This window comes from Alnus glutinosa, chromosome 11 (genome assembly GCF_958979055.1).
Source record: "Alnus glutinosa chromosome 11, dhAlnGlut1.1, whole genome shotgun sequence".
Taxonomy (NCBI): Eukaryota; Viridiplantae; Streptophyta; class Magnoliopsida; order Fagales; family Betulaceae; genus Alnus; species Alnus glutinosa.
The window spans coordinates 4,653,077-4,680,247 of NC_084896.1; the positions used below are offsets into that span (position 1 = coordinate 4,653,077).

Consider the following 27,171-nt stretch of genomic DNA (forward strand, 5'->3'; position numbering starts at 1 on the left):
AATAAAGAGAAAATGAAAAGTTATAAAAAGTGATAACTAATACGTAACCAAATATGATGTAACTTCAAAAAAAAAAAAAAGAAAAAAAAAAAAGAAAAAACCAAATATGATGTGAAATAAATAAATAAAAAAAAAAAAACTGTCCGTTGAAGACTTTATATATGTTTCACAATCCAAACAATTGAAAGTTACGCACTTTAAAATCTTTTTATCTTCTTTTGAGCAGTTAACTCAAATTGATGTATATAGGAGAAAAATATGGGCGTTGGACTTTCATAAATGTGAAATAAGATTTTTTTAAAAAAGTAAATAAATAAGACTTTCTAAAAATTTATGGACATTGAAACTTTTCAATGATTGTGAATATATAATGGGACTTTTGACTAGTAATTATTTTATTTACTATAATTACTGGCCTTAATTAGTCTTTTCATTCAAATTATTATACAATTATTAACTGAAACCTTAAACGACCCCCTAAATCACTTTTAAAAAAAAATTGCCTAAAGCTTGAGCCGACCTAAATGTTAGAAAGCTACCACTATTGCATTTATTGCATCTCATCAGAGCCAATGATCAAAGGTAAAAGACTGGAGGGACAATGTGACAGTAATTTGTACGTACGTGTAGATTAACAATACATCCTCTCAATTACTTTTGTCTGCTTGGTTATTCTTCTGTGGTTGATTTTCATCTCTGCCTCTCCATGGCAGACCAGTCTGCAGAACCCCAGTAGTACGTACGACATTGTGGTGAAAATAGACATGTTAAAAATGATACATGCATATATGCATGCAAAAATCGTTTCAGTTAAGTAAATGTTTTTAAAAACTGAGGTGCATGCATGCCTACCGACATCAACAATCATTGATATCACATGGGAATCATCAAATGAGGAAAAAGAGAGTAAAAAAGTAAGATCCATTAATGAAGATATTTGTGGTTTTTTGGCATTCCTTCCTGCTCCTTACTCATGAACATTTAACGTGGACTTAATTAATATATTAGAACCAGTGGGCGAAAGAATGTAGAAAAAGAAACATCAGAGACTTGTTAATAGTGAAGATCGAGATGGTTTGCTTAATGGATAGAGCATCTTGCTTTACTATCAAACACGTACGTGCGAGCTTATCCCATCTTCCTCTTGGATTTTGTGGTGTAAATTCAAGATATAATTGTTCTTAATTCAAGCACTCACCTTGGATATACAGAGACTATATATGCTTATAATATATAACACCTGTCAGAAGTTGCTGCAATATGTATTGGCCAAAAAAAAAAAAAACTCATGAAAAAAACTCTATACATCATGAACGTTACAATTGAATCATCTGGGTTAGTTCATCTAAGTAAAAGGATTTAATATATTGGGAAAAGAAACAGAAAAAGGAAAAGATTTCATCATGAGCTTCTTTAATTCATAAAGGACAAAAATGCAAGATGCTTGCAGGTGGTGCTTGGAAAATGCAACAATGTCTTGATTCTCTCATGAGAGACGAGCAACTTCCTAAGAAGTTAAAAAGAAAATAAAAATTTAAAATTAAAGCCTGCAACATGGAGATTCAGGTTATGTCAGTAGCTAGCTAACACTTCATACCATGCATGTTTAACTGTTTCTTCACACTTCACAGTGTTAGTTTATCCTCCCTCCTCTGCATAAATAACCTGACTAAAGCAGTTAGACCTGCTTAATTGATCATTAGAATATTAAATAAATTATCATTATTTTTTTTTCCTACTAGCTGATTTTTTTTTTAGATAATTAATAATTTAATATAATATTAAAGTAAAAATTCTGAATTTAAACATCCATTTGATGTACGTTTGTACTAGTGAATGTATATATATAACGCTTAAACTTTTAAAATAACTGATAATTTAATATGGTATCAAAGTAAGAGGTTATGAGTTTGAACCTTGCCTCAACGATTCACTTCAATTTTAGTTAAATATTCAATGTGCTGAACTTCACTTATTAAATGAAAGCTTAAGTCTGCACACGATCAAGTGATAAATTTAATAATTTAATTTATATTCTAATTAACATTTGCCTTAATTCATCCATCTTAATAAGTGAGGTCCAACGCTTGAAATATTTAATTAAAATGAGAGATAAATGACGAAATCAATATTCGAATTCATGATTTTTACTCTGATATTACGTTAAATTACCACTTTAACTATGAGTCATTAAAGTGATTGATGACGGCATTAGTAATCCTATTGATGGCCTTATAATCCAACAACTTGAATCATTAATTAATAAAACCTTCTCTGGATTTCCATTGTTTTGTATCATGAAAACAAAGAAAGGATGATTAATTGAGATAGATTATGGAAACGAATTAATTGGCCATAATATTGCATCCCACATGATTAGAACATGAAAGTTGGGGCATATATGTAGAGTGGCATCATTCAATATTTAAAGGAAATTAACATTGGATGTGACATTTTTTAGGTCACACAGGATATGTCAACTTTCTATCTAAGAATATTGAGAACTTTTTAGTGACCTTTGAAACGGACCCAACAGTTCCACTATTGGAGACCAACATTTTCCAATATTTGGTGGATTATGTCCTCATCCAATTACCTGAATTAGCGTTCAACGTTAGTGCCACAGTGCCTTGTTTGTTCTAGTGATGATCGATTTACACCTTCTTTTTTTTTTTTTTTTTTTTTCTTCTGTTAATTATGGCTTTATTTTGTTACCATTTTTTTTTTCTTTTCTTAGTGTCGGTTTTGTTTACGTGTGTTTACTAAAATCGCAATCCGATCTTTAATATTGTGCGTTTTTTTTTAAAAATGCACCCCGTTACATGCATCTTGTGAAATTGCGGTCAAATACACTTTGGGTCTTCAAACGCATTTTCAAAAGAAGACACTTCCTATAATTTTGTTTAAAATTGTGCATTTAACCTACTAAAGTGTGACTTTATTTTCGCAACCAATTGTTGTTAGACAAAAAGCGAAACATGAACAAATAAAAGCATCTCTATAGTTGTAATTAATTTACTACCATTTAATTTATTCCTGCACATGTATATATACCAAGCTATGTGAAGGGGTCCCCAAAATATCCTTAATGATGCATGCAAATTTGTTGTAATAGGAACCTCTAATGTTGCTTAGGGAAAAAAGGGAACCTTTAGGTAATTATATATATGCCTTTGTGGATATATAAGGTGCAAAGTAGTGTCTAAGCTTTTGCATTCACTGAAAGCGCCTTTTATTACAGAAATGAACACAATTGGGTCCCAAGGAAAGATGCCAAAAGAAAGCTTGGAAAATTGAACTAGATGTCATAAAAAATAAAAAATAAAAAAAAACCCAATTAAACCTTACAATGATAATATGCCCATTGGAGCACATGTTTTTCCAAAATTATTAACAAATAATTCAAAATACAAAACACTTTTTAAATGTAAACCTCTCAAAAAAAAAAAAAAAAAAAACACTTTCCTAATTTATATGAAAAATAAACATTTTAAATAATAATAAAAAATAAATAAAACACTTTTCAAAATCATTGTTAAACGTACCCTTAATTTTTATATTAATGCATCCAAAAAAATGTTGCTAAGATCTAAAAGTATATTACGCATGGCATTTATCTAATTAAAAAAAAAATTACATTAAGGGTATGTTTGGTAACGTACCACAAATTCCCTTTCCTTATTTTCACTTATCTAAAAAACAATCAACTTCAAAATATTTTAATTTTTTTTTTTTTTCACTTTTTATATCACATAAATAATTTTTTATTACTATTTAAATAAAAAAATTTACTACAATACAAAATATTTTCACGTTTTCATACAAATTTTTTATAGATATCACATTAATTATTTTTTTTTATTACTACTAAAAAAAAAAAAAATTCTATTCAACAATCTTTACCAAATAAACCCTTGGACATTAATACAATAACCGACGAGTCCAGGAAACGTCCAAACACCAAAAAGTACTTAATGAGCTGTTTAGCTGACCATTGATGTTTAACTGCGACTATGAATAACTGATTGAATTCACTTGGACCTAAACTTTGTGGGTGAGGCTCACCACAGGGGGGCTACTCTTTCTCCATCACAGCTGGAGGCACCACGTTTCAGTGCTACTACTTCAGATATGAGACTCGTGCACAAACCCAAATGGACCGTCTTTTATTTACAATTAACTATTTTATTTTTTTTTTAATAAAAAAAACTATTCAAACAGATCCAGCATGACAAAGAATATTATCCATGCCGTTAAATTATCATTTATTTAAGAATAATGCCACTGTTTACTATTATTTATTACAATTATTTTATATAGGCTAATAGGATGATTTTTAAGTGACTACATTAGATCTCTTATAATTTTTTTAACGATAAAGATTTTTTAATTACTATTTCTTTCTTTTTCATGAAAAACTCATAACTAAATTTGTACCGTTATTTTTTTATTTTTTTTATTTTTTTAGCAGCTATGCCAAATCCAAAAACTTAAATTGATATGAAATAATAAATTTAATTATTATTTTAACTCTATCTAAATAAGTAAAACTCGAACATGTGAAATATTTAATTAAAAGTCATTCCAAAAAAACACATATCTTTATTACTATTATTATTCACGTTCCTTCCTTTTTGAGCGGGAGTATGCGAGAGGGGACTTACTCGAGCAGATGATCCCTTTTTTCAAACTATTGTTTTTACTCGTGCCTCCTCCTCTTTGATAGGGAATAGTAAAATATTTGAATCTTATTTCAAAAGCTTAAGTTTATAAAAAAAAAAATGATTAATTTAATAATTTAATAAACATTACGACACATACAAACCAAAAATATTCATATTAAATGTAGTGATAAAGAAGTTTCACATAATTAAATACAAGAAAATTTTTTATTTTTTTTTTCTCAAACAATACAATGAATAATATAATTACTAGTTGCTCATCATAGATTGTTTGAGACAAGAGAGTATAGCACCTTTAGATAAGGTGCTGATTGGTTTGGGGAATTTCTCTTCTACAAATACAAAGAGATTCCTTTCATTTCCTTCTCTTAAACAACCGATAACTATTCCTATCCTCTTATTTTCTTCCTCTCCACAACATGGTGTTGCTGGTGCTGTGTCAATTGCCATAAACCCCACCTCTGTTCCATGTGTTCTCATGTGAACCCCATTTGATGGAAGCCCTATAATACCGCGGAGGACAATATCATTGTCCAAATAGTCTCATTGACTCTCTCTCTGAGCTATAGTGGGGTGGAGCCCATAGCTGGACCTCTGCTTTGCTGGCTTCAAGCTTTCCATTGTTGGTCTTTTATGGGGCTTGTCTGCTGAGAAAGAAAGAGCAAAAAACTCAACAAAGATTGAGTTTGCCCTATATATAGCCTCTGGGTCTTTTGGCAAAGTCCCCATTTCACGTTTCTGCTCCTTTCTTCAACTTTATCATCATCTTCAACACCACTATAAAGCCAAAAAAGCAAACACAACAAAGACCCATTTTTTTTTTCCGCTCTTCTTTGATTTGATGGATCCACAGATCTAATGCTCTGCCATGCCCACATGAGCTTCTTCTTGCTCTTTCCAGATCCTTCTCTCTTCTTCAACTGTAGCCCGCAGTAGCTTCCAGGAAACAGCCAACTTATATTGGGTAAGTTTTTTTTTTTTAAGGAAATGTTTTGTTGTTGTGATTTTATTGTGTATATATGGAAGATAAGGGATTTGAATTGTTTGTGGTTGATGGGTTTCTGGGCGGTTTGTATGTCTGGAGGGGTATAGTTTTCAATGTGAAGAGGTAGACCTTCTGGATGTCCCAATGGTTGACCAAGCACTTGTCCTAGACAAAGTGGCTTTGACCACTTCTTTTTTCAAAACCCCTTTTTGGTTCTCTGTTGATTTTTTCATTATTAGCGGCTGTTTATGGTCATGGGTTGTTTTCTGCTTTAATAGGAAACAAGGATTGCTTTTCAGAATATAGGACCTGATTCCTTCTGTTTTTGGTGCAATCCCCCAACTGAATTTAATAGTGAAGTCGGCTTCTTTGTCAGTTATCTGATATTGTTTGGTTCTAAGCCTTCAATTTGTGCTCTGTTGTTTACTCTGTATGTTCTGATTGTGCAATTATTGATTTCTATGTGTGTTTTGATTGTTGATGCTGTTGTAGTGTATGATTATTATGCTGTGGAGTTGAGAAGAATACAATTCACAATTGGGATTTTTGGGTCAGAGTTGGTTTTGATCTGGATGAGAATTTTGAGGGTTGTTTGGATGAGATGAGGGATGTTATCGGAGTTGATGAACTTTTTGAGGGCCTGTTTTCGGCCGAGGTCGGATCGATATGTTCATGCAGGGTCGGATGCAGGGGGTCGGCAAGAAGGGCTATTGTGGTACAAAGACAGTGGACAGCACTTGAATGGTGAATTCTCTATGGCTGTAGTCCAGGCCAACAGCTTGCTTGAGGACCAGAGCCAAATTGAGTCGGGCAATTTGAGCTTGCACGAGACTGGCCCCTGCGGTACCTTTATTGGTGTCTATGATGGGCATGGGGGGCCTGAGACATCGCGCTATGTCAATGATCACCTATTTCAGCATCTCAAGAGTAAGTGACTTGTCTTCAACTTTCAATGGTCCTCCCTTTCTTTCTTCATAGGTTCTTAGGTATACTTTTGATCAAATCACCCCACTAAGGTTTAAATGTTGTCAATTTACTCTCATAAGGTTTCGATTCATCAAAAAAATTTACTCTCTTAAGGTTTCAATTGTTATTAAATAGATACTTATGTCTATCGCTCGTTAAATTTTTAACGGTGTTGTCACGTCATACCTAATTAGAAAGCAACACATATCTCCTACAATAAAAAAAAATTTAAAAAAGAAAAGAAAATTTTAAATTTTAAATGTAAATGTAAATACATAAAGAAAAAGAAAAAAAAAACTTAAAAATAAAAAAATAAAAAAACAACTCGAAAGGTAGGGGCCGCTTGGGCCTGCGCAGCCACTCCCAGCAGTGGGGCATGGCCACCCCCCACGGTTGGGGAGTGGCCTGTGTGAGCCACCCTACAATTGGGGTGGCCTTGCTAGGCACCCCACCTTTGTTTTTTTTTATTCTTTTATTATTATTATTATTATTATTATTATTATTATTATTATTATTATTATTATATATTTTGATATTTTATTATTATAGGGGACAAGTGTCGTCTTCTGATTGGATATGACGTGGGAGCACGGTTAAAAAATTTAACGGAAGACAGATGGAATGATTCATTTGATAACAATTGAAACTTTAAGGAGTAAATCAACAAACTTTAAACCTTAGGGAGTGATTTGATAAAAAGTCATACTTCAAGGACTGTGAAGCATTTTTCCCTTCTTTTTTCTTGTAAATTGATGAGTGAGTTTGACCTCAAGGGGAGTGGGAGAGGAACATTTGGACCTCCGACTTAGTTACATGTCTTCATGAGTCATGATAAGAAGCTGACTGTGCTATCCGTTGGGTTTATTATGGTCCCAAGTTTGATTGCTCCTTAATTGGCTGCTGAGAAAATTTAGGGAAAGAAAATATATAGTGAAGGGTAAGGCTTTAGATGGCTGAATGGCAGAGTAGTGGTCAACTTCAAGGTTGTTCAAGTTAAAAAGGGGTGTTAATATTCTGAAAATGAAAGAATCATCTCCATTAAGTTACAGTCATTTTAGAGGAAAAATTTGGGTGGTGTTTGGTAAGATTATTTTCTTTTCTTTTTCCACCTTTTTCTTTCTTGCTATCAACCATTAACTGGAGCACTATAATTGCGATCTTCAAATTTTGACTCCTACTCAAGTAATTAAATAATATATATATATTGGTAGTGATTTTGTGGGTTTTAAGTTCAAGTCGCTTTTCTGAATCTTCTGTTTTGATAATTATTTGCAGGGTTTACTACGGAGCAACAATCGATGTCAGCGGATGTGATACGGAAAGCATTTCAAGCGACAGAAGATGGGTTCTTGTCTGTTGTTACCAAACAATGGCCAATGAAACCACAGATTGCAGCTGTTGGGTCATGCGCTCTTGTTGGTGTTGTTTGTGGTGGAACCCTTTACATTGCCAACCTTGGTGATTCCCGTGCTGTCCTGGGAAGAGTTGTGAAGGCAACAGGAGAGGTTTTAGCCATCCAATTGTCAGTAGAGCACAATGCAAGCATAGAGTCCGTCAGACAGGAGCTTCATTCTTTGCATCCTGATGATCCGCAGGTTGTAGTTTTGAAGCATAATGTCTGGCGTGTAAAGGGCCTTATACAGGTACATTTCATACAATGCATAAAAATTGGTTCTTATTATTAGTTTGGGGGAACTTTATTTACCTCTCTCAATTTACTATCCTTGTTGCAATGCCCCTCAATCTTTCAATTTGGTTAATGTGACCCACGGTTTTCATGGATACAGCCATGCTATGGGTTAGGTGTTTTTTTTTTGTTTTTTTTAATTTTTAATTTCCTGAGTTTTTTTTTTTTTTTAGCTTTTATTATTTCTTTTTAATGGGCATTTTTGTCTTTTTGAGGGAAAAAGGAGGATATTACAACTCAAATGGTAAATTGTTAGGGCACATTAACCAAATTAAAAGATTGGAGAGATATTGCAAATTGAGGGGTAATTTTAGTTTCCCCTATTAGTTTTCTTGCAGTTAGAGCAAGTAAAGAATATTATGTCTGTTCCTATCTTATGTAGTATTGCCAATCAGATGTTGATTTCCTGTTTAAGAGTGCAGTTCCTATTTTATGGAGTATCTCCATCTACTTGATTCTGTGGTACTCAGATGTCAATTCTCTAATTTAGGATGGCAAAGGCATTTAGTACAACAAGAGGAGTTGAAACTTCCTCAGAGTGGACCACTCTTAAAAATTGAAGAGAATGCTAGTTTCATTTAAATATTTTACATACATTAATCACCAGTGTAGTTGCTCTTATAGTTTACCACTGTAGTAATTATGAAATATTATTTCTTCCTATAGGAGAATCAGTGGGCAGGCAGACTGTCATTTGAATAATTAATTAATGAAGTGGATCACTTTATAGGAGGTCAGGCCATCAGGGATCTAACTTTTGCTTCTTTGGAGGCATTGTGTTATATGGTAGATTTATATTGGGAAAAGTCTACGTACCTCCCTCAAACTATCACCCAATTAACAATGTCCCCCCCAAATTACCCAAATTGTCAATGTTCCCCCAATGACGAAAAATACCCTTAATAAAATAAAAACAGAAATACTAAAAAAAATAAAAAAATATACTAAAACTAAAAACTAAAAAATAAAAGAAGAAAAACATAAAAACCATGGGTGCCCAAATTTAATTTTTTTAAAAAAATATTAAAAGAAATTTCGTTTTTTTTTTAAATAAAAAAATTTTCGTTTTTCTTTTTTAATAATTTAAAATTATTTTTTCCCGAATTTAAAGGGGTATTTTTTTGTCTTATTGAAAAATTGCAGGGTCATTTTTGTCTTTTTGCTGCCCTAGGGGGGACATCGACAATTTTTTACTAGTTTGGAGAAGACTTTGTCAATTGAAAGTTTGGAAGGGACATTGTCAATTGGGTGGTAGTTTGAGAAGGGTATTAGGACTTTTCCCATTTATATTTGATTTACGTAGTCTACGTGATATAAGTTTGGGTTTTTATTTTTTCCTGTTTCTTTGTGGTGATAATTTTTCCTTTCCATTTTTCTTCTGGTCAGCTGGTTATGATAATTGTGAGTTTTTTTTTTTCTTTTTTGGTATTTCACTGTAGATAATATATGAAAATTTTGGGAAGTATCCTAAGAGAAAGAGGCACATGTTCTCTCTCTCTCTCTCTAAAATATATATTTCGGTTTTATTTCTTTTATCACGGAAATATGGAAATTAACTATATCTTTATGAGTGCCAAACAGGATTCGAGTATGATGATGCTATACAAGAGTTTTATTCTTGCTGATATGTGTTGGCTTATTTGACTTTATGCATCTTCTTGTTTAATTGTTATCCGTAATTGTCAGAATCTTTCTTCTTGCAGATTTCTAGATCTATTGGTGATGTATATTTAAAAAAGGCCGAGTTCAACAGGGAGCCTTTGTATTCTAAATTTCGCCTTCGCGAACCTTTGAAAAGGCCAATACTGAGCGCTGAACCAGCAATTTCGGTGCACCCATTGCAACCACATGATCAATTTATTATCTTTGCATCTGATGGGCTCTGGGAACACCTCACCAATCAGGAAGCAGTTGATATAGTTCAAAATCGTCAACGCAGCGTAAGACATATATCTTAACACTAAATATTGGTTCTTAACTGATAAAGAGATCTTTATGTTGTTTACTTCCAAGTATTCTCGGGGTCAGAAAGTATAGTAGAGGCAGTATCCAGCTGAACCTAGATTTGAGTTGGTCTCCTGTACTGTATCTAGGAAGTGATTCAAAAGGTTCTTGTTGGCTTACACAGGGTTTTCTTATCTATATGTGCTGTCTCATGTTTGTTTGTGTTCTTGAATCTTCAGGTCCTTTCTTCAGTTAGATGTTAGTGTAAATGAACCGTCCTATTCCTAATAGATTGACCCCAAAATAGCATATCCAAATTATAAGAAATTTCATAGAGATTAAATGATGGAATTTACACCTTCCAATTTTTTAGTTGTTTAAATATGTAAATAATTCGTGAATACAGGCCAAGTGATAAAATGCTCAAGTTTCCTTTGGAACCAAATTCCAATATGAGCACCGTGCCTCGTTTGCCCATTATGTTCCCGAAAGAACATGTATGCTTGAAAAGATAAAACCCTTTTGAATTGTTGATGTACCAGTATGCTATTACTTCTGACATTAGTGAACGCTTTTCCATCTTAATTTGTAACAATATCTTCTAGAAAAGCCATTGCCCGGATTAGATCATCATGATTATCATCGTTATCATCTTCTTCACTGTAGTTCGTAGTTGTGCATGAACTGAATTCTTTGGCTATTAGGTGGACATCTGTTCGGACATTAAGTTCAGTTGGGAGTTCTTCAGGTGTAAATTCTTAATCTCCTCTCCCCCCATTCTTTCCCTCTTTTTCCCCTTTTCCTACAACTAATGGATCGTACATTTTATTTTTTCCACAAAAATTTTGTAAAAAAGATTAGTTCAGGCTGCTGATTTTGGCTGCCCTCCTGGTGAGAAGAAAGTGATGTCATTTGAACACTGTTATATTATGTCAGTGAGGGTAAGGGCTACGCACATTTAATAAATGATCAAGTAGAGAGTTTAAATTAGTAGCCTTTATGTACTGGTGGAAGACAAAAAGTGTCCTTATTTTTTGTCTTAAAATATATTGATAATATCAACTCTACACTAAATGAGCACTCGGTCACATAGTAGATATGGAAGCGTTCCAATAGGTTTTCTCAATCATTTAAAATAAAAACCCATCTATGAGTTCCTTTGGAGGCCATGCAAAAAGCAGTGTCATTTCCATGAGACACTCAACTGTATTCTGGGTGTCTGCCATTTCCTGAATTTGCTTACTCTACCCCAAAGAAATATTGTTTGAATCTGCTCCCATGCTGACTTACAGGATTTTGTGTCTATATATGCTTGGTGCACTCAATATAATGGATTGTCCAATACACACTCTTTGGGTTACATGAAGCAGTAAACTTAAAATATTAGCTTTCTTGGTACTGAATATCTTTGTTGACTGCCAAATGTAGAACTGTCCCCCAGGCAGGAGAACCAAATAATTTCCAACTTTATTGTTTTCGTTACCATATAATTTTGACATGCGGTTGATTGAACATTCTCAAATTTGATCGGTTTTACTAACTACAAAAGTGGTAGACTATGTCAAACAACAAACTGTGTCTGTTAGACATGGGAAATGGAAAGAGAATTTACTTTTTGTTTAAATATGCAGGGAAGTGCAAGAAGGCTGGTAAAAGCTGCTTTGCAGGAAGCAGCAAAGAAGAGAGAAATGAGGTATTCAGACTTGAAGAAGATTGACCGTGGAGTCCGCCGCCATTTCCACGATGACATCACAGTGATTGTTGTCTTTTTCGACTCAAATCTTGTGAGCCGGGCTAGCTCAGTCAAGTGCCCTAATATATCCGTGAGAGGGGGTGGTATAAACCTTCCTCCTAACACGCTGGCTCCTTGTACGACACCAACGGAGGCTGGCAATACCTAGTTAAGCTGTATCTCATGCATGTCTGTTGTAGTATTCTCTTTTGTGTGAATATCAGGTAGCTTCCAGAAGAGATCAGAGGAGCAGGCCTTAAATTCTTTAGTGTACACTGTAACCTTTAACTGGAAACTAATACTTGCATTTAGCTCCTGTGCTAAAAATGAAAAAAAGAAATGGAGAAAGAGAACTCTTTTAGGTGATGATAGTTATTATAGTAATTTCCTTGGCACAAATCTTATCCCTCTATTAACATTTTTTCTTTCCTGTTGCTTGCTTGTTTGCCCTTTTAATTTACTCCTAAACTGGCACCAAGACAAGTTTGGATTTGGTTTAAGGGCCGTACAAAAAACTACTGGAGATTTCTTGTAGTTTTTTCAATGGTTCAGATTTAATTCTACTTTCTCATTATAAACTTGGAATTAAATCTGGATTGTTAAAAAAAAACTACAGTTATTTTATTTTATTATTTTTATGTACATACAGTACCCAAGCCAAATCCAACAAATTTCAGCTGTAGAGTGATTTCTGGGCAGTCAGACCAGTTAGTATAATTTTCCTGGAGATTTTAAATAGAAATAAAAAAAAGAATATGGAAAAACAAGGAAGTGAATCAAGTGATCCCGTTTCTCTCTCTCTCTCTCTCTCTCTCTCTCTTCTCGCAGTTTCTGACCAACCAATTGGCCTTAAAAGAAAAGTGTCATCTGAGCAACCAAATGGCCTTGTATTTCTCATGCAGCGATTTTCTTATGTAACAAAAACATGGTGATTTTTCACTTAGAACTCAATGAGCCAATAGTCATGGGTCAATATGGAACAAATTGGACTCCGACAGAAAGTTGGCATTTAAGGCCACTTGTGCTCAGAAACTGCGAGAAGAAAGAGGGAGAGAAACGAACCCGGAACTTTGGAGTTTTTTATTTTATTTTTTTCTAAGCCAATAAGGAAAAGGTTACAAAGGGGAACTTCAAGTCTTAGATCCTTTTTCAAATTCTTTCTTGTTTCCCATCATTTTGGACCGGTTGTAACGTTCCAGCGCGCTTCCAGATCTGATGTTCATAGCGGCCCGCTTTATCGGCACTAACTTGATGATAGCCTTTTTTTCTTTTAAACAGTATTCAATAACTTAACAATATATTTATATATATTGTTATATATAATATCAAGACATTTTAATTTACCCTATACATCGTCTTTTCCGAGACTCAAAACCTATGACGTAATGTTTGCTTTGATACTGATTGTAAGGGCCTTATCATTAATCCAAAAACTCTAAGACTATTGGATACTGATTTGGTTAAACCTTTGACCCTTAAAATCGTAACACTTACTATCAATATGAGATTTGACTATATCGTAAGCCAAATGTGACTGAAGGTACCTCTTTCTCTTAATATGACATAAGGTGCTATAGAATTCGTTTTTGGTCGATCTTGGAATGTCATATGAGCAGATAGCGCATCCACTATGTCAATGCTGTTAAAACAGGTTAGGGATACTTGTTTGTTGAGTTAGTTTTAGTCATTATACCTGTATACAATCCTTGCATATTTCACCAATACAACCTTAACAGTACCTATTATTTTGCTAAAGTTGTCATCACCAAGCAGTTCCAAATTTCATTTTTCTGGATACACCTTGGACCATTTGGTTTTTGTAGAAATCAACTAGATGACATTTTGAACTCATCCTCCACCGCACGTTTTCTCTTTTCTTTCTTTTTTTCTTTTTGTTTAAATTGATCATCTAAGCATATTATCCTTCTTCTGAGGGCATGTTGCCTACCTCTATGCCTTTATATTACTTAGTTCTGGCCTCAATATAAGTAGACACCTTTTTCACAGCCTGCTTCTTAATTACTTATCTAGAGATCATTCATTATGTTTGTCTTTCTCTAGCAGATAAGAAAATGTTTCCTCTTGAGAACTATAAAATCAAGTGTACGTCAATGGGATTGCTGATGCTGCATTTGTGTGGAGAGGTCCCCCATGGTATGTCTGCCTAGTTATTATTGCCCTTCTTTTTTGTCCTATCTTGCTTGAAGATGCATTTGTTTCAGCTCCTTTTTTATCTTCCAAATGTAGATGCTAATGGTTTGTGCTTGTGTGTACTCATCTTGAAGAATTCTGTCATTGATACTCTAATAAATAATATGGCCATACTGGTTTAATTTGGTATCTTGTTTTGGATATCTCAATTAAATTCTTTCTTTATGCATATAATGTGTTGGTGAGGTGGGCTGTAAAGCATTTGGGTTATTTAGATTTTAGGGGATGATTGTTTAGTAGGTGGTTTTGTTCGTAGATCAGCTTAAAATACACTCTATATATGTATTTAGTCCCAAACACAAAGTAAAGAAGAATAAAATAATACTCGAGGATAGCTTAATTGGTCGGTGACTATACCTCATAAATTATAGGTTACTTATTTGAGTCTCCCTTCCCCTCTCCCTTGGTTGGTCATATTAAAAAAAAAAAAAAAAAAAAGAGTACAATATAATTAATTATTTAATTATTTTTTCTTCTCAAATTTTGCTTTTGCCAATTTTTATCACAATTTGCACCTATCCGGCTGTCCCTCTTTCTCTTTGGTTCTTTCATCAAGCACCAGACCGGGTACCTGAATTATTTTTTTTTCCCTTTTCGCTTGAATTTATTTGTGATTGAAATGTGCATTGTGTTTATTTATACCCTTTTGATCTTCATTTGCGTATGTAGATCTTTTATTTCCTTACTAATATGGTTTATTTTTGGAAGAACTTTAATGGGTATCAATCTAAAAAAAAAGGGGTATCAATCTTAGAATTTGTTGCTAATTAGAATCTCAGAAAAAAAAAAAAAAAAAAAAAAAAGAAAAAGAAAAAAGGAAGGTGGGGTGGTCTTTAGCTATGTTTGTGGATAGCTCAATGTGCATTCTTGAATTGAATTTGGGTTTGGTTTCTCCCATTTAATAGGTTAGGCTTATTATATTTTTGTCATGTGCCTTACAACCATAGCCTAACAGCTATGTTGAAGGAGGGGGCGCTGAGGTATGGAAGGTGTTAGGGTTGGCAAAAGGAAAAGGTGATACTAGAGGCTGGAGTGCGACGTGGCAGAAGCTCATGGAGGGGAGCTTGTATTGGCTTATAGCTGGTGAGAAGTGGGCAACAGCTGGTGACCAATTGCTTGAAAAGTGAGACGGTGCGTTTTGCACAAGGAGGGTTAACATGCACGTTGCTGTTATACAGGAACGTGCGTGGGCTGAGTTTCCAAGGGGTAGCTCAATCGGCTGAGAACCACGCTTCATGAAGCGGAGATCACTAGTTCGAATCCCTCTCTTGTGTGGACATGTCAAAAAAAAAAAAGGAACGTACGTGGGCTGGATTTGTGCCGAGAATCTCGGGCTTTGGGCTAAATTAGTTTTGCTTTGTTTTGGGCTTATATAGCCTTTTGTAAAGTTAGTTTTCTTTTTTTTTTTTTTTTTTTTTTTTTTTTTGATATGTCCACACAAGAGGAGGAGGGAGGATTCGAACTAATGACCTCCGCTTCATGAAGTGTGGTCCCCAGCCGATTAAGCTACCCCTTGCAGACGTAAAGTTAGTTTTCGGGCTTATTTGTCAAGCAATAATACAGAACAGCATAATGCTGTTACTATTCACTCTTACTTTTTCTTTTTTCTTTTTTTTTTTTTCCACTACTAATCAACGTCAAAACATTCTTATTTTTTTCACTTTTTATATCATATCAATAATTTTTTTATTATTATTCAAATAAAAAAATTCACTACAATACAAAATTTTTTCACTTTTTTATACAAATTCTTTTTATTTTATATCACATCGTCACTTTTTATTAATTTTAAAACTAACAACCCACTACTCTGTTCTGTTATGTTCTGTACATGTCTTTGCCAAACAAACCCAAATTCATTAAAGTTTGTAGCCTGTTACTGTTCTTAATTACTTTGGAGACCTTGGACTTCTCGAATTGTCCAGTTTATGTTCCTTTGAATTCAATCAATATATCCACAGCAGTATTCATTCACTTCCTTTCCTTAAATCATTTCATACATCCAATCCATATAATCATCCATTCAATATTATCCATAAAATTCTTAACGATTGTGCTTTATTTAACTTTGCCTCCTTGTTTGTTGATTCTGGCACTGGGTTGGTTTGAGTTTATTTTCTGGTTTTCTTCAGGGTTGTTCTTTTTAGTTGATTCTATGATGGCGTTGCACAATTGGGTATGCACTGTCTCTTATCGATTCTGGGAACTGGGTTTTCCTCATTAGTTTCTTCTTTCATTTTTTTTCCTGAGGGGGTTTCTGTTATGGGCACGGCGGCAGGCTAGTGGGGGGGCCGCTACTCTACGGTGGTTTAGTTGAGGGTAACGTGGCACTAAGACATGTGGTAGCAGACGGTAGAAGCTTCTATAAGATTCATAGCTGTTTGTCCTTTTATGATGTATTTGGTTTCTGTTATGAGCGTTAGATATCCTGTACAGCTTTCGCTCACGCTGATTTTGATTTCCTTAGTCGTTATTTCGGTAGTGCCAGCTGTAGTTTCGGTTGGGATAGATTGGGCCTCTCCAAGTGCCCGTAGCTTGATATTGGAATTTCAGTCAGTTTTTCCTCTTCTTTTCTTTGAATTTGTCCATTACTATGCCATTTTAAGGTCTTGAACCTTACAGTTTCGGGAGTTTACTCAACTGCCCATATGTTTGACGATTTTGTTCATATTCCTTCTAGTTAAGATTTGATCTTTTAGTTTGGCTGTTCACAAGATGTCTTATTGTCTCTTGTCTCTGTGGTTATTAAAGCTTACAGTCACATTTTGGCTGTTCTGGAGTTATTCGATTTTTTTCCCCCATCTTTGGGCTGTTGAAGCTTACAGCAACAATTGAGTTCATGCCTTTATGAAGCGATTTAGGTGGAAATGGAAGCAACTGGGATTTCATCTATCAAAGCAAAGAGGAGTGCACTGGGGTTTACAGTTGTTCGGACATCTGCAGCTTGTGAATGGTTTTTGATTTTTCTGCTTGTTGATGCTGTGTTATCATATTTGCTGACAAAATTTGCTAGTTATTGCAATTTGCAAGTGCCCTGTATCTTGTGCTCTAGGCTTGATCATCTCTTAGGCAATGAGAAACCTAAGTTTTATCTTCATTTACTTTGCAGCAACCATAGATCGGAGATATCATCTTTGATTTCTTGTCACATTCATGGTAAGCTTTCTGATGGCAGTGGGACGTGTGAGGCTTGTCTCTTGTCATTCACCGTAACGAACAAATCAAACCCCGAAACTCACAGGTTGTTGGTGGGTATATTGGGATTTGGGGATGGATCTTGTTGGTTATGTTTTCCAAAGCCCAGTGCTGAACAAGGATTTTATCTCTAGTTCCATGGGCACAAAGCTCTGTTCTTGTTGCAATAAGCCTTGTAGGTTGAGACAAAATGCCCAAAGGTTACTCCAACTACAATCATGTCAAACTGGTGTTCCTAAACCTTACATTTCTTTGCCTCATTTGCCTAGCCATAGCCGCCTAAAACATTGAAATAGCTTGAAGGAGATAAGGGGTAAGTTTTATGGGTCAGTGACATCTCATTGTCTAGGAAACAGCGGCTTTGATCCCTTGTCTCATGTAGGATACTCCGAGCTGAACATTACTTACAATTCTGAGTCTGAGTTCCCATTTTCTGATGATGTTGGTGGTTGTAGTATAATTTGTGAAAAAACTGAGGTTAAGGAAGATTTTTCTGTTCAATGTGCTTCAGAATTTCCAAGCAGAGCACTCTACAATGGTTTGGATCTGAAACAGCCGAGCCAGCTGTATAATATCTGGCCGTCACTTTTAAATCAATGTGTGCAACCTGATGTTAGCAAGCGTCAGGATGTAAAATTCGTAGCTTCTAGAGTTGCTATTGAGTGAACTCAATTGGCAGCAAGTCAATCATAAGTCTGCTCCTTCTACACCACCTGAGATTATGGAAGTTCCTAATGAAGAATCAACAGAAAGACTCCCATGCTTCCTCTCTGTCAGAGTTCCAATTCTACTGCAGTAGCTGAGCTTATTACTCTACATGACAGCCCCCCATCTGCTGGAGCATCACCAGAGAAGTGTATTCTCCCTCCCTCCCTCCCTGCCCCCCTTTGCGTGTGTGTGTGTTCTTACATGTAACTTATTCCTCCTATCTGCATTGCTTTGTAGCGGCAGATGTTACTGGAAGAAGAATTGACACTGTTGCAGAACAACTTACCGTGAGGGAACCTGATAGAGGCAACGAAGAATTGAAGCTATTGCCAGCACATGATTATTTGTGAATCTTTATACTGTTGCACACTATTTATCATCAAATAGTACAAGTCCCATACTACCTGGTTGTTGTGATGAACAACAGAGAACTGATACTTCCAGCAATAATGGAACTCAGATGATGCAGAAGTTGGTCTCAGTGGCATCAAGTCTTGAATCTTTAGATGGAAGTTTAAGTGAAATTGAAAGTGAAAGTCTTCTTGATTGGTTAACGCGACAGGTTGAGTATGACAGGAAATGCATTACAGCTTTGTATAAGGGATTAGAGGAAGAAAGAAATGTTTCTGCAGCTGCAGCAAATCAGGCAATGGCCATGATAATGTGGTTGCAGGAGGAGAAAGCAGCACTCCATATGGAGGAACTTCAGTACTTGAGAATGGTGGAAGAGCAAGCAGAATATGAGATGATGTAGAGGCACTGGAGAAAGCTAATGATCTTCTGGCTGAAAAGGAGAAAGAGATACAAGATTTGGAAGCAGAGGTAGAATTTTGTGGATCAAACTTCTCCATTGAATCAATGGCAGAGATTATACACGAGGGAAGTAGTGATTTGAAAGGAGAGATTGTCATTTGGAGAGTACTAATGTACCTTCCACAAATAATGTCAATTTTCATTGTAGTCAATGATGACTGAGGTATCAAAAGGCAGTGATAAATCTTTTGTTACCGAAACTTCTTGCTTATAATTTGAAAATGAAAAGTGGTATATTTCAGAGTGTTTGAAGAATTTGGAGAGGAAGCTTTATCAAATTTCCCGTGATAGGACTTTGTCGAATCAATGGTAAAATGAAAGAGAATTGTTTGTATGTGGAAAAAAGACTTGCATTTATCTAACGAAACTCTACTTCCCATGAGGGGTCAATCGCTTCAGATGGTGATGATCATTTTTGTTCGTAAGGAGAATTTTTTTCTTTCTATTCCAATGGGAAAAAGCATTCCATGGACAAAACATAAAGCGGTATGCATGGTTGTTCTTGAAATGAAATCTGACCTTAATGATAGATTGAAATCACTTGCAGTGGATCATGATTTTCTTGAGGGTAGTCTTAATTCCCTTCAAAATGGAAATGAGGGACTACAATTTGTTAAAGATAGAGATTGCTCGTCAACTGCAAGAACTGCGGAAAATTGGAATAAGATTTAGATGTCAATCTGTTCCTTGAGTGACATGAAGCCACATGGTAAGCATACTACAAAATATCTAGTTGTGTTAATCTTCAAATGGAATTTTGGTCTGTAAAGTCAAATTTTTACAATAGTGTTTTTTTGTCTTTTGTTTTTTTCTTGAGGGCATTGCTTATTTCTGCATGACATATATAAATATCAATGTATGTCCCAAAGTACACATAGGAGTATCTTAGGGCAGAAATTTTCTTCTGTATCTTTAGTGCCTGAGGGCTGAACCTTGTCATTCCATGATGAACCAGCAAAGCCTACTGCTCCTTGATTCTGCTAATATTAATTTTGTTATTACTGCATTGATTTCCAGATATATAGCTGAATTTTTTGGAACAATTTACCTTAAACGAATTTTTATTGGACACTCTTAATTTAGCACAAGGTCGTCCCCAAGTAGTCTAGCTAAGGCATTATATACAGCATAAGGTCAAGTCAAGAAGACAAGTAAGCCTTGATCTGAACTTCTGTGGGTTGGGATGTATATGAAAGGTACATGACTAGCTCTGGTGAACTTTTTGCATTAAGAAACACAGGTTGATTGGCATAGGGCAAGTATGTTAACCGCTCCTAGAAAGTCCTGACATTCAATTGACAGTGGTAACAAGTCAATAAAATGCTGTTTTGCTTGAAGAATCTAATTGAGGAAATAGCATCTCCATTGACTGTTGACAAGTGGTTTATCATCACCAGTATCATCAAAATCATGGGCCTGACTTCCTGAATTTTTTTCAAAATTTTAGGTCCTTATAGTGTCGGTAAAGAGCAGTTTGACACAGAACTACGGACTACCTCAACAAGTTAACAATTGTTTTCATTATTCATTATTGATATTAAGGAGACCATCATACATGACCAAAACCTTTTTTAGAAAACCAGGAAACTCACTGCTGAAACTACTATTGCGTTTAAATCCTTAGAAAGGGATGTTCAAAGCATGTGATTTGTAATAATGTCTAAAACTAGAGATCTTATCGGGCATTACAAGCAAATAGTATTCACATTCAAGAATGAATCTCTCTGAAAACTTCTGACAATAGAACTCATTTGACTTAAAGACAAATAAATATGAGCTGGCAAATGGTTTTTTCTTTCAGAATTTCTTCATTAGGTGTACCGCAAGCTGCTAATTAGATTTAATAATTTCAGGCACATTTGATGAGTTTGTCATGCTTGCAAATTAACTTCCATATTATATCCCTCGATTTGCCTTTCTTATGTTGAAGATATGCAGTTGATATGATTTGATTTCCTTTCCATACATGTTCTCATTTATTGTAATTCCATATTAGTGTGTGTTGCTTCTCTATATAAACAAGTGTAGATGTATCATTGAGGTATTGAGAAATAATAAGAATTCTTCCTTATCATTCATCATGATATATGAGCATCGGGTTTAATATTTTCCTAATACTATTTCATTTCTTTCCTGCATCCCATATTTTTTTTTCAACCAATCTGCTATTGCTGCTGATCGAAGGTTTTTTGAGGCTCTAGGCTTAATGCCCATGTTAGGAGAGTGATTGGTTGAGACAACGGTCATCGGTTGTGTGATGTTGCCGTCACCTCCATGGTTGGTTCTATCGTCGTTGGGGTTTGGTGTAGTCAATTGACTGTGATTGTCGCTGCTGATTTTTGAGGAATTTCCCTGTCTTTAAACAATGAATCAGGGGGGATTAGTCGGCGTATTTGGTCATATTTGTGGTGGTTGGTGATTTCTCCAATAGCCGAAGTTGAGTGTAGTGGTGATTTAGTAGTCTCAATGACGGTTGCGGTGGATTTTTGTGTGGATTTAAGCTTCGTTGGGCTTCCTCATTCGTTGTATCATTTGTTATTTTGTCAGGTTCACATAAATTACAAATGATATACAAAAACTTAGAAACAAATCCAATCAAAATTAAGCAAAAATGATATACATAAATTACAAACGAGGCTTGCTTACCAATTTCAAGAACATAAAATTTGTCTTGATTGCCGTCTTTGTTTTCTTCAAATTTGTTGTTGTAGAATCAGCATCCGATTGCATTTTAGTTGCCGTACCACAGTAACTACAAATGAAACTGGCAGAGGAAGGCAGCAAGAAGGTGAAGAATCGGACGGCTTTGATCCCAAATGTAAGGTACGTATTTTGTTTAAGGGTTTTTTAGGAGAATTAGATGAGAAATGAAAGGTAACAGGAATGGAAAATGCTGAAATTCATTCAAAACAATTCTGGTAACTTCCTGGATTCTTTTCTTCCCTCACCCCCTCTCCTCTAGCCTCCTATAAATAGCCAGTAATATTCCTACTAAACGCAGAAAAGAAAGCATAAAGGGGCAAACAAGGAAAGTTACAAAACGACAAGGTTCATACCCACCTTCTACCTCAAGCTTTAGTACCCACTCATTAATAAACGCCAAATGTTACATACACAACTTCCATTTAATTTTTATATATTTCATTGGATACATCAGGCCTTGGATGAAATTTTATTAAAACATTAAAAATTAAGGGCTGACTGGCACCGTTATATCAGCCCAGTAAAACAATAATAAAATGTGAGTTGAGTATTTAAAATTACACAATAATCACTATCACATCAATCTAATAAAATAAAAATAATATAGAAGATGAATATTTAAAATTCCCGAATTTATTTGAAGAAGGAAAAGCTCCAACACGGGTTGAATTTTTCTCACTCTTTTGTTTATTTTTTCTCTTTGGGTTTAATCTGAAGAGTGAAATTGTGGTAATTTCAAAGCACTTTAATGTTTTGGCCAACAAAATGAAAAGGAGAAAGAAGAAAGAGCACAAGGGAGTGTCAGTTTCATCCCGCAACCAAGAAACAATAAGCCGCAACCATGTTGCTCTCCTGTCTTTGTCAACGTCTACAAATAATAATTGACATGTTAAGTCGATTCTTCTTATTTTTCTTGACAGTTTCATCCGGTTCGTGCGTTGTCATGTCAAAGGGTTAATGCTTTTGGGATAAACATATCAAAGTGGTAGAGATGCATTTTCTTCCCCTTTTCGGTGAATTGGACACATTAAATCTTGTGAATGTGGATCATACTCAATAATGGATCATGGTAGTTGATTGGGTTGTTCATTCGGGTAGGAGAATTGTTGCTATCATCCTACTTTGGAAACCATAATTTAATGCTTCTTTACGCAACAGTATACCCTCAAGGAATTCAATTCAATACTTTGGAAACCATAAATTTTTATTTTTTTTTATTTTTTGATCTTTTGGAAACCGTAATAGAGATAAAGACATGCATGACAGGAATTCAATTATCATCCCACCCAATTATTGGATCAACATTTATAAAATATATATATATATATATATATATATATATATATATATATATATATATATATATATATATTTTGTATGTTGTAAAATTTTAACGTACTTACAAGTGTACAAATTGTTTTAAAATATAATTCTGCAAGAAATTCACAAAGAATTGAATTAATTTAAGAAAACTAAATAGATTTGAACTAATTAAATCTTAATCTAATTAAAAAAAATGGTGATTTTTAATTAAAACTAAAATTGATCGTAAAGACGTGCATTAACAGAATTTCAGAAATCTCCCTTTTAAAGTTCCATCTTCTCCTTTCTTTTCTTTCTGTTTCGTTCCACACTCCAAGTCTCTTCGACTTTTCTTCAGCTGGCCCCACATCTTGGCTTCTTTTCTCTTCTTTTTCTCTAGCTTTCAAGGATGGAAGACTATTTGTTGGGCATGTATGGAATTCTTTTTATTGGGCCGTGGGCCTCACTTTTTCTTCACATGTTTGCTGCATTTTTTGGTCATTACTCTAAATTCTATAAATAGGTTTTGCTCCCCATGCGGTAAATAACGGACGTGGAGTGTACATATTCAACTTTCATCTAATTTTTATATATCTAACTGGATGCATATTATATATCATTGGATTAACTTTTATTAAAATAAATAAATAAGGGTTGATGGCACTGTTATATCAATCTAGTAAGATAAGAATAAGATGTGAGTTGAGTATTTAGAATTACACAATAAACACTACTACATCAATTTAATAAAATAAAAATAAAATGAAAGAGTGAAATTGAATATGAAGAGTGAAATTGTTGTAATTTCAAAGAAGCACTTTAATGTTTTGGCTGACAAAATGAAAAACAGAGAGAAGAAAGAGCACAACAGAGTGCCGGTTTCATTCCGCAGCCAATAAACAATAAGTCAAACAACCAATAAGCCGCATCCGCGTGGCTCTCTCGTCATTCACGGCTCCATCTCCGATCAACGTCCACAAACAATAATTGGCCGGTTAAGTCAATTCTACTTATTTTTCTTGACAAATGAATTATTTAGCTTTTGAATGGTCAAAGAAATTGAAAGAATAGTTGTTAAGACTACTTGTACATACCATTGTTTGAATTACATAATTGAAATTAAGACGTTGGGCAATTTATCAACACTTTCTTAGAATGGGCTTAACGTGTTCTTACAAATAAATTTAGCATTAAATATGTCTAGTCGATTTCTTCCACTTTCTTATTTAATTTGGTTAGGTTAGGCCCGCTATTTCTGGATGAGCAGTTGGTCACATGAAAAAATGAGTATTGCCGGGTTACCTTGTTGCCAATGTCAATGGTACAAGATTGAGGAAAAAAACAAAAACAAAAAACCAAAAAACCAAAAAACAAAAACAATTCAGAGGACAACGCATTATTCGGTCGACAAAAGACACCCTCCATTGCCCAAAAACGATGACCCACACGTTTTAAAACTTTAGTACTTTCTTTAGCTAAGAAATAAGCTGTTAGGAGGTATTCAATCAGCTTTTCTGTTCAAGTATCGACTCCACTCTTTACTGGTAGGAGAAAGAGGAAAGTCAATTGAATGGCGAATAGGATTTTTTTGTACTGCAAAACAAATTTTTAATTGAGACTCTTAGCCGAAATTTCTTACAGGTCAAATAAATTAATCTTTAAAAGTGACATGTGTCTTTATTATGTAATATATATATATATATATAATAGCTTAAAAAATACATATAACTTTTAAATGTTAGTTTGTAAGAAATTTGCATCCCTCCAACAGTGTCATGTATTTTTTAACATATGAAAAATATATATAATTTTTTAATAACTTGTGCTTATTACATACTTTCTTAATAAGATTAATAAAAGATATGTGCTTTTAAAATATTTAAGAGTCGCATGATATTTTAGAGACTTATATTTGCCAACCCAAAGAGATCGAAGAGTACCATACCATATTGCATGTTGATTACAATGGGCATTGGGCAATGACATTTATCCTAAGCTTTAAATTTTCACTATTTCAACTGTTAAAAAAAAACGTAGTTTAATTTGGTCATCATAATTGATATGCAACACTTGAATCATAGATCGGATAATATTAAACTTAATTATACAATAATCAATGATGTTTAGTGACGTGTCAGACCCTATGACACATCACTAAATAACAGTCATTAAAAATTCAGTTTTTTGTAGTAAATTGGGTGATTTTTATTTTTTAAATACTGTTTTTTAGAATTTAAATTCTACTCAAATTTTATTTCAGGTTTTCATTAAACAGCTAATGACAGAAATTAAATATTTTACTGCAAAGTTAGTTCAGAATTCAAAATTGTGGGAAAAAAAAAAAAAGATGGAAAACTCATTTTTATTAAAAATCACTTAGTAATAACTCGCTGATTCAACAATGAAATAAAATTTAGTATAAGTAGTTATGTAAGTTATAAATCATACCCTAAACAAAAATATTTAAATTACTAAATGAATTGAGGGAAAATCAAATAAATTGTAAAATTACTAAAAAAAGAAAAAAGAAAAAGAAACTTTAAGTAAAAGTAGGAAAGAAAGTTCCGAAAGAAGCATGAGGTTGGTGGATTCGGGAGAATAATGAGTTGGTGCGCACTTTCATATGGTCGGAGTGGGATGATTAAGTAGAATTGAATTTTTTATGCTCAATAATGGACTATATATATATATATATATATATATATATATATATATATATATATTATTATTATTATTATTTTTTTTTTTTAGTGGGTCATTCCCCCCCCCCCCCAGTCTCCAACTTGGTCTCCTAATGAAGATTCACTTTGGCAAGTGATGGGACTGAGGAATCAATTCCTTGGCGACTTGTCTTCCTCTAACATGCTTACTATTAGGCTTGTTTGACAAAGACATATACAGAACAGAACAAAGTAGTGGGTTGTTAATTTTAAAATTAGTCTAAAGTAATGATGTGATATAAAATAAAAAGAATTTGTATAAAAAAGTGAAATAGTTTTGTATTGTAGTGAATTTTTTTATTTGAATAGTAATAAAAAATTATTGATGTGATATAAAAAGTGGGACTGTTTTGATGTTGATTAGTAATGAAAAATTTAAAAAAATGAAAAAAAAAAAAAAAAAAAGGTAAATAAACAGTTGCTGTTCTATATAGTTGCTTGACAAACAAGCCCACTATTTTTATCGCATTTTATTTCATTCTACACAAGAAACGATAAAGGAACCTCTTCGGCTCTTCCTAGCCTTTCAAACTTTTCCTATGACCAGATAAAATAGAGATTTTTTTTTCTTTCTTTAATACAATAGTAACCAATTACATCAAAAAATAAAAAGCATAAATACAACAGGACTTGAATAACTAAAAATTTAAATTACGAATAAAAATACGCGAAAATAATACTTTCAAAGTTGCGGGCCTATTAAACAACCCAATCAACTACCATTATTTGTGCATTTGTTTGATGGAAAGTAAGATCGATCCCATCATATTCTCAGGGGGAGTGATTGTTGTACACCAAGTGTACAACAATCTTACAACACCCCTTCACAAGGGGTGGGCCCCATACACTGTAGGGCCCAACCCTTATGAAGGGGTGTTGTAAGATTGTTGCACACTTGGTGTACAACAATCATTATTCTATTCTCAGTATCTTTGGTTCCTACGGCTCTTAAATTAAAGCTTATTGACAATGCCCGGTTAGCGTCATGTACAGCAACGCATTTCCTTCAACTTTTTTTGGTGGACGGTGGCAAGTGGCAGGGACTTGAAGATGAAGCTGACGTGGTCACGTGACATAAAGAAACGGACATAAATTACCGTCTAAAAATGACATTTTTTTTTAAAAAAAGAAAAAGAAAAAAGAAAAAAGAAAAAAGAAAAAAGAAAAAAGAAAAAAGAAAAAAGGTGAGAGCGTGGAACTTTCCGCCTTAGAATATGTAGAGGAGGCTTTGATGGCTGACATGCAGGATCTTCCGGCCTAACTTTGTCGTGTTGCCTTGGCGTGTATGTCTTTTTACAAGGAAAAGAAGGTCCAACGTACTTTGTCATCTGTATTCTGTAGCGGAATTAGAAAGAGGAAAGAAAAGGAGCTGCCTTTATTAACTCCCTCAAAAAATTATGGCTACTTTGGAAACCATAATTTAATGCTTGTTTACGCAACAAATATTCCCACAAGGAATTCAATTCAATACTTTGGAAACCATAATAGAGATAAAGACAGGAATTCAATTATCATCCCACCCA

The 27,171-nt window shown here is 34.1% G+C and overlaps 1 protein-coding gene and 1 pseudogene across 3 annotated transcripts; both read left to right on the plus strand.

Moving 5' to 3' along the window:
• The first annotated feature begins 5,038 nt into the window (after positions 1-5,038).
• On the plus strand, positions 5,039-12,395 carry LOC133881541 (probable protein phosphatase 2C 60). 3 transcript variants are annotated; one of them, XM_062320491.1, is made up of 6 exons: positions 5,039-5,646; positions 6,160-6,594; positions 7,909-8,276; positions 10,024-10,260; positions 10,969-11,012; positions 11,121-11,241. In XM_062320491.1, the coding sequence occupies exons 2-6, from the start codon at positions 6,276-6,278 to the stop codon at positions 11,224-11,226; spliced, it is 1,074 nt and encodes a 357-aa protein (XP_062176475.1). In that variant the 5' UTR covers positions 5,039-5,646; positions 6,160-6,275; the 3' UTR covers positions 11,227-11,241. The 3 variants fall into 3 exon arrangements, with proteins under 3 accessions (XP_062176475.1, XP_062176473.1, XP_062176474.1); XM_062320489.1 differs by lacking the exons at positions 10,969-11,012; positions 11,121-11,241 and adding an exon at positions 11,896-12,395 and having other exon boundaries at positions 5,045-5,646; XM_062320490.1 differs by lacking the exons at positions 5,039-5,646; positions 10,969-11,012; positions 11,121-11,241 and adding exons at positions 5,905-6,038; positions 11,896-12,395.
• A 3,855-nt stretch (positions 12,396-16,250) lies between these two features.
• Positions 16,251-19,705, plus strand: LOC133882348 (probable myosin-binding protein 4; annotated as a pseudogene).
• The last annotated feature ends 7,466 nt before the right edge of the window (positions 19,706-27,171 follow it).

What these genes read in the sequence shown, in the direction of transcription:
- LOC133881541 (XM_062320489.1), top strand. Translation starts at nt 6,276, where the DNA reads ATGTTATCGGAGTTGATGAACTTTTTGAGGGCCTGTTTTCGGCCGAGG. An exon ending in CCTATTTCAGCATCTCAAGA is followed by an intron (nt 6,595 to 7,908) that starts GTAAGTGACTTG and finishes AATTATTTGCAG; the next exon opens with GGTTTACTACGGAGCAACAA. An exon ending in GTGTAAAGGGCCTTATACAG is followed by an intron (nt 8,277 to 10,023) that starts GTACATTTCATA and finishes TTCTTCTTGCAG; the next exon opens with ATTTCTAGATCTATTGGTGA.